The sequence below is a fragment of the Poecilia reticulata genome, chromosome 14, assembly GCF_904066995.2.
Source record: "Poecilia reticulata chromosome 14, P_reticulata-male-v2, whole genome shotgun sequence".
NCBI lineage: Eukaryota > Metazoa > Chordata > Actinopteri > Cyprinodontiformes > Poeciliidae > Poecilia > Poecilia reticulata.
The window spans coordinates 28,432,547-28,448,224 of NC_088843.1; the positions used below are offsets into that span (position 1 = coordinate 28,432,547).

Consider the following 15,678-nt stretch of genomic DNA (forward strand, 5'->3'; position numbering starts at 1 on the left):
AGCTGGTAGGTTCGACCGGATCCAGGAAGGATAAAGGCGGTCATGGAGTGACTAGTTCCAAAGTCACGTAAGCAACTGCAAAAATTTCTAGGATTCTCCAATTTTTATAGACGCTTTATCAGAAATTACAGCCAAACCTCCACACCGTTAACTGCACTAACCTCTACCAAGATCACTTTCACATGGACCCAGGAAGCTGATCATGTTTTTCTCCAAGTTTAATTTCCATTTCATATCGCCCAGGCTCTAAGAACACCAAACCCTCCCGACGGTGCTGAAGAAACCTCAGCTTTCATTTTACCCCCCAGCTGTACATTTGGTGCGGTCACATGGGATATAAAAGACATTGTAAATCAAGCCTTACAGAATGAACCTTACCCAAGTAACGGTCCTTCCAATAGGACTTATGTTCCCACCTCCGTCTGTTCTCTTATTCACTGGTTAAATTCCATCAAGTTTTCTGCCCTCTCAGGTATTAGCAGAACCATTTCACTTATCTCTTCTGGTGACTGTCCTTACATAAAGACATTAAGGAGTTTGTCCTTGCCTATCAAGTCTGTGGTCATAATAAACCTTCTCTTCGACCACCTGCAGATCTGCTCCACCCCAGTGTCCCCAGCGTCCTTGGTTCCACTTCGCCATAGATTTTATTACCGGACTCCCCACATCCCAAGGTATGACCACAATTCTAACCATAATCGACCGTTTCTCAAAGGCATATCTACCTCAGGAGACTCCCTTCAGGTTTCCAAACCGCTCAGCTACTCGGCAAGCATGTTTTCCGGCTGCATGGCATCCCCGTGGAAATCCTGTCAGACCACAATTCATCTTCCAAGTATGTAAACAATTTCTTTTTCTTGCCCTAATTGCTAAGGTCTCATCTGGTCATCACCCCAAGTCCAATGGTCACACAGAATGTATGAACCAGGAGTTTGAATCTATTCTCCACTGTCTTTCATAATCCAATCCCTCAGACTGGAGTAAGTTTCTTCCCTGAATAGAATACGCTCACAATTCTCACATCTCCACAGCCACAGGCCACTTCCCTTCCTTAGGTTGCCTGCTTCCCCTCTTCCTTGAAGACGAGAAGGATATTTCCCTTACTTCAGTCAGCCACCATATCCACCATATCCAACGGTATAGACCCGTCTGGTCCAACGCCCTTTCAGCCCATCAGTGCACTGCAATCCGGAACCGTCGCTTCACCAATCGCAGACTCATACTAGCACCTAAATATGCTAATATTTAGCATACTATCTGTCTACCAGGACAGATAGTATGGCTCTCTTCTAGAGATATTCCATTAAGATCCATCTTGAAGAAGCTCGCTCCATGCTTTATTGGTCCATATGTCAATAAGGTCAGTCATCAGTCGTCCGTCTCTGGCTCCGTCCAAATCGCCGTGTCCACCCTATGTTCCACGTCTCCCAAATCAAGCCCATTGTTACCAGTACTCTGTACTCCCCACAAATATAGGAAAAACATCACAACACTGATATCTACTTCTTTGAGGTATATTGAAATATATTTAGAGTCAAAGAGTTCAAAGAGCAAAATAATTCAAACCATATGATCAGATTTCAGGGCTTGTGAACCTAGTCAGTTAAGAGCTTATCATTATGATTCCTGATTTGAAATTGTATAATTCCAGTATAAAAATGTATAACTTAATAGTTAATAATAAGACACACTTACAATTTTGACACTAATCATTGAGACACCGTGGTCATGAAGCTCATCTTCAAACAGCAAAACCTCTTCAAAGAACATGATGTGCTCTCGAGCTTTCAGCTTCTCTATGTCAATGCGCTCCTCTGTATTAGTCACCTTTATAAAGCCAGAGAGAAGTTACACAACATGAGTTACACATACTCTGTACTAAAAACATCTACAGAGAAACCTTACCTTTACAAATGGATAAGGTCAACAAGAGAGAAAAGATAAAGAAAGAAAACGAGGAAGAAAGAAAACAAGAAAGAAAGTGAAAGTAACCTTTATCTGGAGTTCTTCTCCTAGAAGCGTTCCTCTGTAATCTGTGGTGAACGTCCAGTCGAAAGGCCTCAGTACTTCTTGGGCGTGTTCAGACTCAGCTCTAAAATGACATCATGTTGACAAGGTTACATACGACGTTTATCTATGATATATGGTGGCCAGCAGATGCAAACATGCAACAAATGGTGAAACAAGCTGTGAAGTGGTGTATGACGTAAACTCCAAAACAAAAAAAACAAAACAAATGCTAACACAAAATTCTGCAACCACAAACACATGCCATGGAGGGCCGTATGGAGCCTCTGACTTAACAGAAGTGCAAATAATTGATATTCATTTTAATTGTATTTTTTTATTTATTTTTAAGACTAGTTGTGGGTTTAGATAGCATTTTAATACAGGCTACAGATATGTAAATGTAGTGTTTATTTATTGAGATTATTTATGCTGCTAAATTTGATTTAATTGTTTCAGCATAAATAAATTAAAATATTTTAAATTGTTTAACATTTAAATGTAAAATTTATAGGAGCTGGCAAGTTTACTTTGTAAAAGTTCAAAGAACAATATTTATAGTTAAACTGTTTTGTTACTATAGCTTCAATCTGATGCAGAGTTTAAACTTTGAGTTTGAGCTCTGTTTGTTCACAAATAGAAATTAATAAACTGCAATTATAATTTATTGCTTTTTAGGATGGCCAATTGAACTACTCCCCTTCGCCCAGATTTCACCAACACATTTGTTTGCTTTCCAAATAAACATATAAAAGAGGATATAGTCAACATTCTAAAGCAGTTGTATTTCTTAGCTCTTGTTAGCTCATGTAAAACTAAGTAAACATTTTATGAAATATAACAAATGAAGGACTGAATGTGTGATTGTAGCTCACGTAGATTGAGCTTAAGGTTGCTACAGTGTTAACCCAAGCAGAGCTTTAGCGTTGGACTTAGCAGGGCTTCGTTATTAATCCAAGTTTAAGTTAAAAGTTGTATTCTCATGTGCACAGTAAAAACCTGTTTCCTTGCACAATGAAAAAGTTTCAATGCCAGCCAAAAAAGTAGAAAAGTAGTTCAGATTAGTTTGCTTTGGTTTGATTGGTTGATCCCAAAACACCATAAACCAAGATTTTAGAAGGGAGTATTTCACTTGGTACTTAAGAAGCTGGATATACGCAGTATAAGATGTTGCTTTTACCATAAATCAATTACATGATTATGTTCAATGTATGTTGGCATGTTTGTGTCTTACCTGCTCTCCTGCCATTCTTGAGCACAGGCCACCTTCACAGTGTCTTCCATATTGTTGACTTTCTTGAGAGCATCAACAGCATTAAATTCAATGCCGTAGTGGTCTGTGTGTTGGATCCGCAGAACATTATCCCCATACAACATCTCTGGGAGTGAAGGCATGTTCAGTTCATCTGCTAATCTGGCCAGGCAAAGAATAAAAAGTAACATTTCTCATTCCTAATAAATTTTGATGTAGCCACAGCTTTGATGGGCACACAGCAATGGGCAATTCATTCATTGCAATATTCAAAGAAATATTCATTAGAAAATAAGGGAATGAGTGTGTCTGTTTGTATATGCATGGTTATGTTAACCATCTAGAACAGAGGTGTAAACTCCAGTCCTCGAGGGCCGATGTCCTGCAGGTTTTAGATGAGTCACAGGTACAAAACACTGGAATGAAATGGCTTCATTACCTCCTCCTTGTGTAGATACCTTCTCCAGATCCTTGTTAATGACCTAATTATTGTATTCGGGTGTGGTGCAGCAGAGGCACATCTAAAAGTTGCAGGGCAGTGGCCCTTGAGGACTGGAGTTTGACACCTGTGATCAATCTAGAATCTGTCTTGTCCAGCACTTTTATTTTGAAGATGTTATACAATAGAAGTTACAACCTTCTTTGATCTTAAACTGGTAGAACATGTAGGAAATGGCGAAAACATAGATGCTGGGGTAATGCTTTATTTGAAGGGGTGTGCATAAGACTGGCAACATCTGTCATGAACATAAAGAAGTCTTTATGAATGTTTATGACAGTTGTCATGAAGTATCATTCAGTAAGTAATGACACTTAATGTAAAGTTGCTCTAAAAGTTGCATTGAAAGTCCATTAAAAATGCCAACTTTGCATCATCGTAATTTACAAAATCATACAAAGTTGGCACTTTTAATGGACTTTTAATACAACTTTTAGAGCAACTTTACATTAAAAGTGTCATTATTTACCAAATGGTGAAACTTTTAAAGCAGTTGTGTTTATTAGCTCTTGTTAGCTAATGTGATAAACTAACGCTCATTTAGCTGTTGCTTCTTATAAAATCAAACCAGTAAAAGAAGGTAATATTAGTAAAGAAAACAATGTTTTTCTCAATGAGTATAATTCTAGTATCCTATTGACATGTTATGAGATGTTATGTAGCAAGACAAGCAATCCATAAATTAAGCTACGTGAAATGATGTGTAATGACACAGGAAAGCAACACAAAAAGAAAGTGCTGTGCAAAAACTAGGTTATGTAAGAAAGACCTCACAATGTAGATTAGGTTTCTAGTTGAGGTTACTGCTATCTCACAAGCGCTAGTCAATAGCAGTCATGAAGCCTGATGCAGTCGTTATACCCCAGCTAATTTTAATAATTTTGGCAGCATTTTGGGCTTCCATTAGAAACAAGAAAAAGGAAACCTTCTGAATCATGTCAGCACTGTGCTTAAATCACCCACTCCTGGCAAAACATGGTTTCCCACAGTGTATTAGGAGTCAAATGGCCCTCCCCACCATTGGGCTCATGAGATATTGTGGCACCTGCTCGTTCACCTCAGAATTTGTGGATGTGTGGATCAAACACACACCACCATTCAATCAAGTAGGCTGGCCTCTCTGTTGACAAAATTTGTCCTTAGCACAGGCCTTAGTCGGTCACTCAGGACCAGAACTTCCCACCACAAGATCAGTTTATTTCCTTCAGCCATTAGGCTGATGAACAATAGTTAAATGACTGGCATAACAGCCACTCTATCCACACAGCTACATAAAATGTTAAATAGTTTTAGAGAAAGAAAGCAAAACTGCAACAATGGCACAGTTAATTATCTAAGTTGCATCACAATCACACCTGTTGGTGTGGCCAGCAACATGTAGGTAAGTAAGTATGCAAGTAGGTAGATAGATACGAAGGAAGAGAGGGAGTGAGAGACAATTCATATAGGAGACATCTTCAAGTTCTCAGTATCAAAAAGGAAATTTTCACAAAGTAATTAATATAGTTATGAAACACACTTCCAGAAATGTATCTCAGTTTTTTATCGATAACTAAATTTGTGGACAGGTTTGATTATTAATGATTAGATTGTTTTGTGTGTAGGTGCAGAGGGGTGTTGCCAACACCTGGAGTACATTTTCTATCAATAGCCCTATTAGATGTATTCAAATTGAGAAAAATTTTGATATATTAAATATTTATTTTACCAGGGCATGTGGTGCCATCTTCAAAGGAAAAGCAAAAAGTGACCTAGATGTTATCACAGTGTAATAAGTGTGAAAAAATGCCATTAAAGTTTAGAGACATACCGTTCAATGTCTTTAGATTTCATGATGTGGTTTTTTGCCGCCGTCACCTTCCATGATCCAAAAGTGAAATCCTGCTTACTGCTCTTGAAGCCATGCAACATCATTGCTAAAAGGGATACAAACAAGACAATTAGGTGATTTAAAAATGTTTTAGTAGCAGAAAACAAAACTGTTTTGGTGCGCTATCCACAAAAGAATATTTATTTTGCTTGTGCATTTGTCCAGGACCGCATCAGGAAGGGATGGGGCACCCAAAAACTAGAAAATAAAATATCTTTTATCTGTCAATTGTCTCCTAATCAAGTTTGCTACTACTTGCATGAATGTGTAGAGGAGTAAGTTTCCCTTAGTTGCTGGTAAGTACTGAGACTACACCTGCTTTCTGCTATAAAAACCAAACAAAAAAAATTAAATAACTGCTTGCATTTTAATTGGTTGGAGTGAGGCAAGAGGGGCTTGCACAACTTTGTGCATATTTACATTTCAAACTTACAAAGTTAGTGATTAAACAATTAATCACTAATGCCAGACTGTGATTAATTTGATTACATTTCTAACTGATTTATAACACTAATTCAAACACACATTTTATTGTTCTGATGTTGGTTTCAACCTGCTGAGCCTGATGGGCTTTCTGGAGGTCAGAAAGTTGCAGTAAACACTTTGTTTTGTCACTTCAAATACTTTGCAAATTAGTTTAATATGCGTTTTATTGGAAATGCAGGCACAAAGGGGGTCATTTTGTGTTTTTTGTGCCGGTCCCAAGCCCGAGTAAATGCAGAAGGTTGCATCAGGAAGGGCATCCGGCGTAAAACATCTGTCAAATCTGACATGTGAATCAAGAATATGGTCTCCAGTAAACCGGATCGGTTGAGGCCCGGGTTAACAATGACCGCCATTGGTGCTAGTGACCAACAAAGTAACAGTGGAAATTGGAGTACTGTTGGTCAGCAAAGAAGAAGGGGAGGAAGACATGATCGTAGGCAGAGAGAGATGAGAAAAGGTAAGAACTAGGTAACAACTTTGAGGGAAAGCTAAAGAGTTGGCTGACATGATGCAGAGGAGAAAGGTGGACATATTGTGTGTCCAGGAGACCAGGTGGAAAGGCAGTAAGGCTAGAAGTCTAGGAGCAGGGTTCAAGCTGTTCTACTATGGAGTGGACAAGAAGAGAAATGGTGTAGAGATTATCGTAAAAGAGGAGTTGATCAGGAATGTTCTGGAGGTGAAAAGAGTGTCAGGTAGGTTAATTAGCCTGAAGTTAGAAATTGAAGGCGTGATGCTCAATGTTGTTAGTGGTTATGCCCCACAGATTGGATGCGAGTTAGAAGAGAAGGAGAAATTCTGGAGTGAGTTAGATGAAGTGATGCAAAATATCCACAAAGGTGAGAGAGTGGTGATTGGGGCAGATTTTAATGAACATGTAAGAGCAGGGTACAGGTGATAAGGACGTGATGGGCAGGTTTGGCATCCAGAACAGGAATACAGAAGGACAGACGGTGGTAGACTTTGCAAAGAGGATGGAAATGGCTGTAGTGAATACTTTCTTCCAAAAGAGACAGGAACACAGGGTGACATACAAGAGCAGAGGTAGAAGCACGCAGGTGGATTACATCTTGTGTAGACGAGACAATCTGAAGGAATCCAGTGGTAGGTGAGAATGTTGCTAAACCATACAGGATGGTGGCGTGTAGAATGACTCTGAAGGTGAGAAAGGTGAAGAGGGCAAAGGAAGAACCGAGGACAAAGTGGTGGAAGCTGAAAAAGGAAGAATGTTGTGTGACTTTCAGGGAGGAGTTGAGACAAGCTCTGGGTGACCAGAACATGCTTCCAGATGACTGGCCAACTGCTAATGCTATTAGGGAGACAGGTAAGAGAGTATTTCGGTATGTCTTCTGGAAGGAAAGTTGACAAGGAGACTTGGTGGTGGAATAAGGAAATGCAAATATGGGTACAGAGAGCAGCCAAGAAGAAATGGGACAATGTGAGGACTGAAGAGAGTCACCAAGAGTACAGGGAGATGCAGTGTAAAATGAAGGTAGAGGTAGCTAAAGCCAAACAAGATGAATACACTGACTTGTATAGTAGGCTGGAGAGTAAGGAGGTAGAGAAGGACTTATACAGGTTGGCGAGGCAGAGAGGTAGAGATGGGAAGGATGTACAACAGGTGATTTAGGACCAAGATGGAACTTTACTGACAGATGCAAAACGTGTGATAAGAAGATGGAAGGAGTACTTTGAAAAGTTGATGAATGAAGAAAATGAAAGAACAAAGAGGAGAAGAAGCTGCATCTGTGGATAAGGAAGCAGCAAATATTAGTAAAGACGAAGTAAGGAAGGCATTGAAAAGGATGAAGAGTGGAAAGGCAGTGGGCCATGTGACATACTTGTGGAGGTATGGAAGTGTCTAGGAGAGCTAGCAGTAGAGTTTTTGACAAGGCTATTCAATGAGATCCTAGAGAGTAAGAGGATGCCTGAGGAATGGAGGAGAAGTGTGCTGGTACCAATTTTCATGAACAAGGGAGATGTCCAAGATTGTGGCAACTACAGAGGTATAAAGTTGATGAGTCATTCAATGAAGTTATGGGAAAGAGTTGTTGAAGTCAGTCTGAGGTCAGAAGTAGACATCTGTGAGCAGCTATGGTCAAGGGCGTAAATCTCATCTCATTATTCTCTTTTTTTTAAAGAGAAATTTTGGTGGGGGGTCAAAGTTACAGTAAAATGTGGTTTAAATTCTTGTGTGTTCAAGCTGCACCACCAAACATGACTAGTAAGTAGCAATGAATAACAAATGTGTTTTTCTCAGTAAACAACTTGTTGAGACCCATAGAAGTCAAACTAAGATTCAAATGTTGCTTAGATACTGCTCAAAAAAAATAAAGGGAACACTTAAACAACATAATATAACTCCAAGTAAATCAAACTTCTGTGAAATCAAACTGTCCAATTAGGAAGCAAAACTGATTGACAATCAATTTCCCCTGCCTTTGTGCAAATGGAATAGACAACAGATGGAAATTATTGGCAATTAGCAAGACACACTCAATAAAGGAGTGGTTCTGCAGGTGGGGACCACAGACCACTTCTCAGTACCTATGCTGTCTGGCTGATGTTTTGGTCAGCATTTCTTTGGAGGGCCGCACAGCCCTCCATGTGCTCACCAGAGGTAGCCTGACTGCCATTAGGTACCGAGATGAGATCCTCAGATCCCTTGTGAGACCATATGCTGGTGCGGTTGGCCCTGGGTTCCTCCTAATGCAGGACAATGCTAGACCTCATGTGGCTGGAGTGTGTCAGCAGTTCCTGCAAGATGAAGGCATTGAAGCTATGGACTGGCCCGCCCGTTCCCCAGACCTGAATCCGATTGAGCACATCTGGGATATCATGTCTCGCTCCATCCACCAACGTCACGTTGCACCACAGACTGTCCAGGAGTTGGCGGATGCTTTAGTCCAGGTCTGGGAGGAGATCCCTCAGGAGACCATCCGCCACCTCATCAGGAGCATGTCCAGGCGTTGTAGGGAGGTCATAGAGGCACATGGAGGCCACACACAATACTGAGCCTCATTTTGACTTGTTTTAAGGACATTACATTAAAGTTGGATCAGCCTGTAGTGTGTTTTTTCACTTTAATTTTGTGTGTGGCTCCAAATCCAGGCCTCCATTGGTTAATAAATTTGATTTCCATTGGTGATTTATGTGTGATTTTGTTGTCGGCACATTCAACTTTGTACAGAACAAAGTATTCAATGAGAATATTTTATTCATTCAGATCTAGGATGTGTTATTTGAGTGTTCCCTTTATGTTTTTGAGCAGTGTAGTAGGCCTCCCCAGCCATTGTTTGACTCACTGTGTTGGTGTTGCGATATTGTGCCCAACTGCTTTCTGGGTAACACACACTAACTGACACGCTGCCGCCGCCTGGCTCCTTATCAAAACGTTCGTAACTTTATTAAAGAACAACAACAACAAAAATAATCAACAAAACGTGTTCAAATTAATGACCCAATAATAATCTCAGTAATTATTGTTTCAACAAGGTGTTGAGCAATTCTGTGCGTTTCGGTTCCATAACCAAAAAAATCTAGCACCGCTGTGTTCATGAGGCTTATTAAAGATCACAAAATAAATATCAAGCCTGCAAACCTGATATCGTAACGGACTGAATGTTAACGTAATCCCTGGTCGGCTTGAGGAGCCGACCAGTGAGGAGGCGCCATGTTAGGGTTAAATCAACACTGATGTGTGTTAAATTTCAACTACTGAGAGTGTTGATTCCACTCTATCACACATAACACTTTCATAAGTGTTATTTTGACACGATCAAGAGTGGACCAGTATAGACACTTTCAAAGTGTTAATTCAACTCCCTAAGAGTTGAAATTTGCTGTGAACAGCTTACTATTCATAAAGAGGAGGTAACTGATGAGGTTCCATTTTCAAGTATATACAGCGGTGAAAGTAAGGGGGTACAGCAGGGTACTGCATACCCCTAAAGGATTCAGCGGGGGTACGCAGTACCTGCAAGAGAGGGGAGCGGCTGTCTGCTGTAAAACATCAACGGGTTCACTGTGAAGCCGTGACTGATTAGTTTTTCAAGAACAATCTAAAACACGACTTAATCAGTTAATAACTTTTTTTCCCATTTCATATTGTTTCTGAACTGTTCGTGTTTTGCTAGAGCAGCAGTGCAATATGTCGATCACTGAAGGTTTTGAGTTGATCTCGGCATCAGGTGACAAACTGAACGCAGCCAGGAGGCTGAGAGCAGCATGTCCTCCTCTGATTGGCTTAAAACGTTCATAACTTTATTAAAGAACAACAAAAATATCACCAAAACATGTTCAAATGAATGACCCAACAACAATAATAATCTCAGTAATTATTGTTTCAACAAGGTGTTGCGCAATTCTGTGCGTTTCGGTTCCATTACCAAAATAACTAGCAGAGCTGGAGTTAAAATTAACTAATCAACCACCACTGTGTTCATTTAGCGCTTATTAATGATCGCAAAATAAATATCAAGCCTGCAAACCTAATATCGTAACGGACTGAATGTTATGTTTTTAACATGGAGCATTGAGTGCAGGCGGTTGCCATAGCAATGGGTGTGCTTAAATAACAGAGAGAGACGGAGAGTAAAAAGGTGCGAGTGGTTTAGAGTTGATCACCTGTTCAAGTTATTTTACTTTTCTTTACCTTTGCTGTGGCTCATCACAGCCGCTGTAATTTCTGAATGTTCAATAAACGACAAACTTGTACTAATTACCTCGTTCTTTGTGAGTATACGTCATTTACAACAAGCAAACACAGTAAATATGTTTCATTAATGTCTAACAGACAAATGGCTTCTACCGCGATAATTATGTGAAATTAAATTAATTGTCTAATATAAAAAATAATTTGGTGCTTTGAACTCAGAGTCTGAGAGACTTTTCCTTTATCAAACAATTTTTTTGCCTCTCTTTTAGTGGAAATATTGATGAGACTTTCTCCAAAATAACCTTTTTCAAACCTTTATAGCTCCACTGTTGAAAATAAGGCTCTAATATTCACAAATGACAGTGAAATAAAATCCAGTCCAACATCTGGTTTGAGGTGATTCCTCTGGAACCTGTTGGAGGAAAAATATCCCAACTTCATAAGATGAGCTTTAACCTAACAGAGCTCTGTGGTTCCTCCTGTCAGTATGAGAGTCAGGGTGAGGAGGCGCCTTGTTAGGAAGAGAAGTGGAAGCTGCAGGATCTTCAGAACAAACAGGTCAAGATGCTAAGCTACTGATTATCCCTCTGTCTGGATACAGGATCAATAGAACCAGTTTAAAAGCTAAAATAAATGGTTATATGCCAGACATGGAAAACTGGGATCCACTCCATGCCATGATGTTCAGGATTTAGGTCTCATGGCATCTCAAGGTGTCAACATTGCAGCCAGTGGGGCTGAGGGAGGAAATACAGCTTTATTTTGTAGCAATTCAAGAGCTACCAGCTTTTATGGCTTCGCAAAAAAGTTCATCAGCACAGAAACTCCAAAGCACACAAAGATATATATATATATATATATATATATATATACACACACACACACACACACACACAAACTTTTTTTTCGTCATGGTACCCCCAAGAATTTAAAACTACTTTCACCCCTGGCAGCGAGGACATTTGATGACTGGATTAGTTGCACAGTTCCACGCTGGAATCCACGGAGGTCCTGAGAACGACCCATCTTTCAGTCTGTATGCCTGGTGATTCATTTTATACACCTGACCAGGGAACCACCTGATTCCGATCATTTGGATGGGTGAGCAAATACTTTTGGCAATAGTGTATATATCTGCACAATGCATTCCATTATTCTTTACGACCCGTTTCTTACACTGCATTTATAAAAATTACTCAGAAATAAAAATAAAAGATTTTTAAAAATCGAACTGCTAGTTCTAGTTATACTATACTCTCACGTCGTGACTGTCATCGGTCCAGAATGCATTTCTATAGTTTCTTCGCACCACACCGAAGCTACCTTAAGACGCATTGTGGTGAATGTAAATAGCACATGATGATGGTGAAGTGGATTCTGGCGACCCATTACAAAAACTGTCGGGAAACAGTTTTGGTTTAACAATCAAAAGCCACAATATTTTCAAGCGATTCAGTCAGCATCACTTCCTGTAATCAAATAAATACATAAAGTAAAAAGAGATACACCTAAAGCGGACAAGAATATAGTTAAAGGTTACCTAATATCCTTTTTAGGAGGAGAGATTTGGGTCTTTATCTTTTCCCTTTCTTCTTCTTCTTCTTCTTCGGGTTAGGTTCTTCTTCTTTTGTGTTTTATTGGCGGATGGCAACCAACTTAAGGTGCATTTACCGCCACCTAAGGGACTGGAATGTGGTCATCAATGATACTCAGATGGAATTTAAAAATACGCACCTCAATGAGTGTGTAAACTCACACACTGTCTCGTCCTCTCTATCTCTTTCACACACAAGCTCGCGCGCGTGCACACACATACACAGGGGTGAAAGTAGTTTTAAACTCAGCTTTGGGAGCTGTGACAACTGCATATTATATATATATATAGTAGAAAGTAGTTTGAAAGTAGGTGAAAGTAGTTTTAAATTCTTGGCGGTACTATGACAAAAAATATTATATACATATATAGCATTGGAGTTTCTGTGCTGATAAATTTTTTTGCGAAGCAATAAGAGGGTAGCTCTTGATCTGACTCCGCCCCCTCCGTTCATCATGCTCATCTCCGACCTCAGCGCTGGACCTCACCCGGTGCGTCCAATCATCAATCAGGCTCTGCATAAAAGGATCCACACCCAAGTCGTCAGCTGGTTCCCAGCTGCGTTCAACCCACCACCTCCCCTTCTCCACCCACATCCTTCAGCTCTAGGATGGCACCCTTTCCCGACCACCACCACCAGTGTCGGGCCCCGGGGGAGAGCATCCCTAATCAGTTATCGGGATGTTTATGGAGTTCACATCAAATCTCAGCTCAACTCAGCTACCGGGGCCCGAGCGCCAAAGAACTGTTATTCATTCCTGTCATTAAAACTTTTAATTGTTCCTTTTTCTCCGTCTGAGCCTTTCCAGATTGAACTGTATTTCCTCCCTCAGCCCCACTGGCTGCAATGTTGACACCTTGAGATGCCATGAGACCTAAATCATGAACATCATGGCATGGAGTGGATCCCAGTTTTCCATGTCTGGCATATAACCATTTATTTTAGCTTTTAAACTGGTTCTATTGATCCTGTATCCAGACAGAGGGATAATCAGTAGCTTAGCATCTTGACCTGTTTGTTCTGAAGATCCTGCAGCTTCCACTTCTCTTCCTAACAAGGCGCCTCCTCACCCTGACTCTCATATTGACAGGAGGAACCACAGAGCTCTGTTAGGTTAAAGCTCATCTTCTGAAGTTGGGATATTTTTCCTCCAACAGGTTCCAGAGGAATCACCTCAAACCAGATGTTGGACTGGATTTTATTTCACTGTCATTTGTGAATATTAGAGCCTTATTTTCAACAGTGGAGCTATAAAGGTTTGAAAAAGGTTATTTTGGAGAAAGTCTCATCAATATTTCCACTAAAAGAGAGGCAAAAAATTGTTTGATAAAGGAAAAGTCTCTCAGACTCTGAGTTCAAAGCACCAAATTATTTTTTATATTAGACAATTAATTTAATTTCACATAATTATCGCGGTAGAAGCCATTTGTCTGTTAGACATTAATGAAACATATTTACTGTGTTTGCTTGTTGTAAATGACGTATACTCACAAAGAACGAGGTAATTAGTACAAGTTTGTCGTTTATTGAACATTCAGAAATTACAGCGGCTGTGATGAGCCACAGCAAAGGTAAAGAAAAGTAAAATAACTTGAACAGGTGATCAACTCTAAACCACTCGCACCTTTTTACTCTCCGTCTCTCTCTGTTATTTAAGCACACCCATTGCTATGGCAACCGCCTGCACTCAATGCTCCATGTTAAAAACATAACATTCAGTCCGTTACGATATTAGGTTTGCAGGCTTGATATTTATTTTGCGATCATTAATAAGCGCTAAATGAACACAGTGGTGGTTGATTAGTTAATTTTAACTCCAGCTCTGCTAGTTATTTTGGTTATGGAACCGAAACGCACAGAATTGCGCAACACCTTGTTGAAACAATAATTACAGAGATTATTATTGTTGTTGGGTCATTCATTTGAACATGTTTTGTTGATTTTTTTTTTGTTGTTCTTTAATAAAGTTATGAACGTTTTAAGCCAATCAGAGGAGGACATGCTGCTCTCAGCCTCCTGGCTGCGTTCAGTTTGTCACCTGATGCCGAGATCAACTCAAAACCTTCAGCGATCGACATATTGCACTGCTGCTCTAGCAAAACACGAACAGTTCAGAAACAATATGAAATGGGAAAAAAAGTTATTAACTGATTAAGTCGTGTTTTAGATTGTTCTTGAAAAACTAATCAGTCACGGCTTCACAGTGAACCCGTTGATGTTTTACAGCAGACAGCCGCTCCCCTCTCTTGCAGGTACTGCGTACCCCCGCTGAATCCTTTAGGGGTACGCAGTACCCTGCTGTACTCCCTTACTTTCACCGCTGAGTGGGGCCAAAAGTCTTGTGAAGTACCTTACCCTGGTCTGGGGGGAAATAGGTGTGGAGCTGGCTGATTTCCTTTTCATTTCAAATAAACTGAACAAAGTTAAAAAGATCCACCTCTGCTCTGGAGACAAGAACTCAATTTGAACCAATCCAAAGAGGTCATGTTGAACAGTTCAGCAGGCAATCATTCCTGGCACAGTTTTTGATTAGGGACCAGCCTCCCTTCCTGAGTCGGCTCCAGGGTCTCTTTGCCTCCCGCCCTGCTTGATTTTGAAGGGATACTTAAGTATGGGTAAGCTTGCTGGTATGACGCGCCTCGTTCTGGAGGTGGTTAACAAGGGGTCTTGAGTCAATGATAAGAGGTAGGGCTCACGTGCAGGTTTCACCTATGCCTATGGGCTTGGAGGTGGATGGATGGAACCAGGGACTGATTAGGTCCAGCATCCCAGCCTGGAGCCAATCAGCTGCTGTCAAAGCATCAGGCTGGCTGGACAATGGGTGGGTTGATGGATGTGCAAAGCAGGGTGTAGATGACCCTGCTTTGCATGGATGGTTCCTGCATGAATGGAACCAGGGCCTATAGTGAAAGACCCCAGGGGCTCCTGGGACTTTGAACCTGCAGCAGTGGGACCTGATCAGGGGGACTCTTATCAGGTCCTCCTGATAAGAGCTCCAGGAGACCTGCAGAGTTTTACCCACCAGATGTGAGAAATCCAGAGTTAAATCAGTCTATTTTAACAATACACAGTGGGCCTCAGTGTTTGCAAGGGACTTGGAGGAAAAGACCACAGTCAATGTGCTGCTCCTTTTGCTGCAATAGTTTCAATACAGGTCTTTGCTACACATATATTCATGTTTTTTTCTTTTGTCCTGACAAACTTCCAGGTTAACATCCTCCAGCATGTTAACTACATGCTCCAGCATTCAAGTAACACCTGACTCATATTGCTTTGCTGATACATTTGGGATAAAAAAAAACAAAAGCCATAGAC

At 40.5% G+C, this 15,678-nt stretch overlaps 1 protein-coding gene across 6 annotated transcripts in view; it reads right to left on the reverse strand.

Annotated features, from left to right (window-relative positions):
- tiprl (TIP41, TOR signaling pathway regulator-like (S. cerevisiae)) overlaps nt 1–12,469 on the reverse strand; it is a 33,214-nt gene extending 20,745 nt beyond the window's left edge. For 3 of the 6 annotated variants that reach the window (XR_001777254.2, XM_017308536.2, XM_008428656.3), the window contains exons 1-5: nt 12,309–12,469; nt 5,569–5,674; nt 3,242–3,421; nt 1,993–2,092; nt 1,696–1,827 (exon numbers count right to left, since the gene is read on the reverse strand). Coding sequence is in view for 5 of the 6 variants with exons in the window: in XM_017308536.2 (XP_017164025.1) it covers nt 1,696–1,827; nt 1,993–2,092; nt 3,242–3,421; nt 5,569–5,672 (516 nt within the window). In the remaining variant the exon portion in view is untranslated. Of the gene's footprint in view, nt 1–1,695; nt 1,828–1,992; nt 2,093–3,241; nt 3,422–5,568; nt 5,675–11,081; nt 11,181–12,308 lie in introns of those variants that run through there. The other 3 variants (XM_081615760.1, XM_081615761.1, XM_008428658.2) reach the window with 3 other exon arrangements.
- Nucleotides 12,470–15,678: the final 3,209 nt, after the last annotated feature.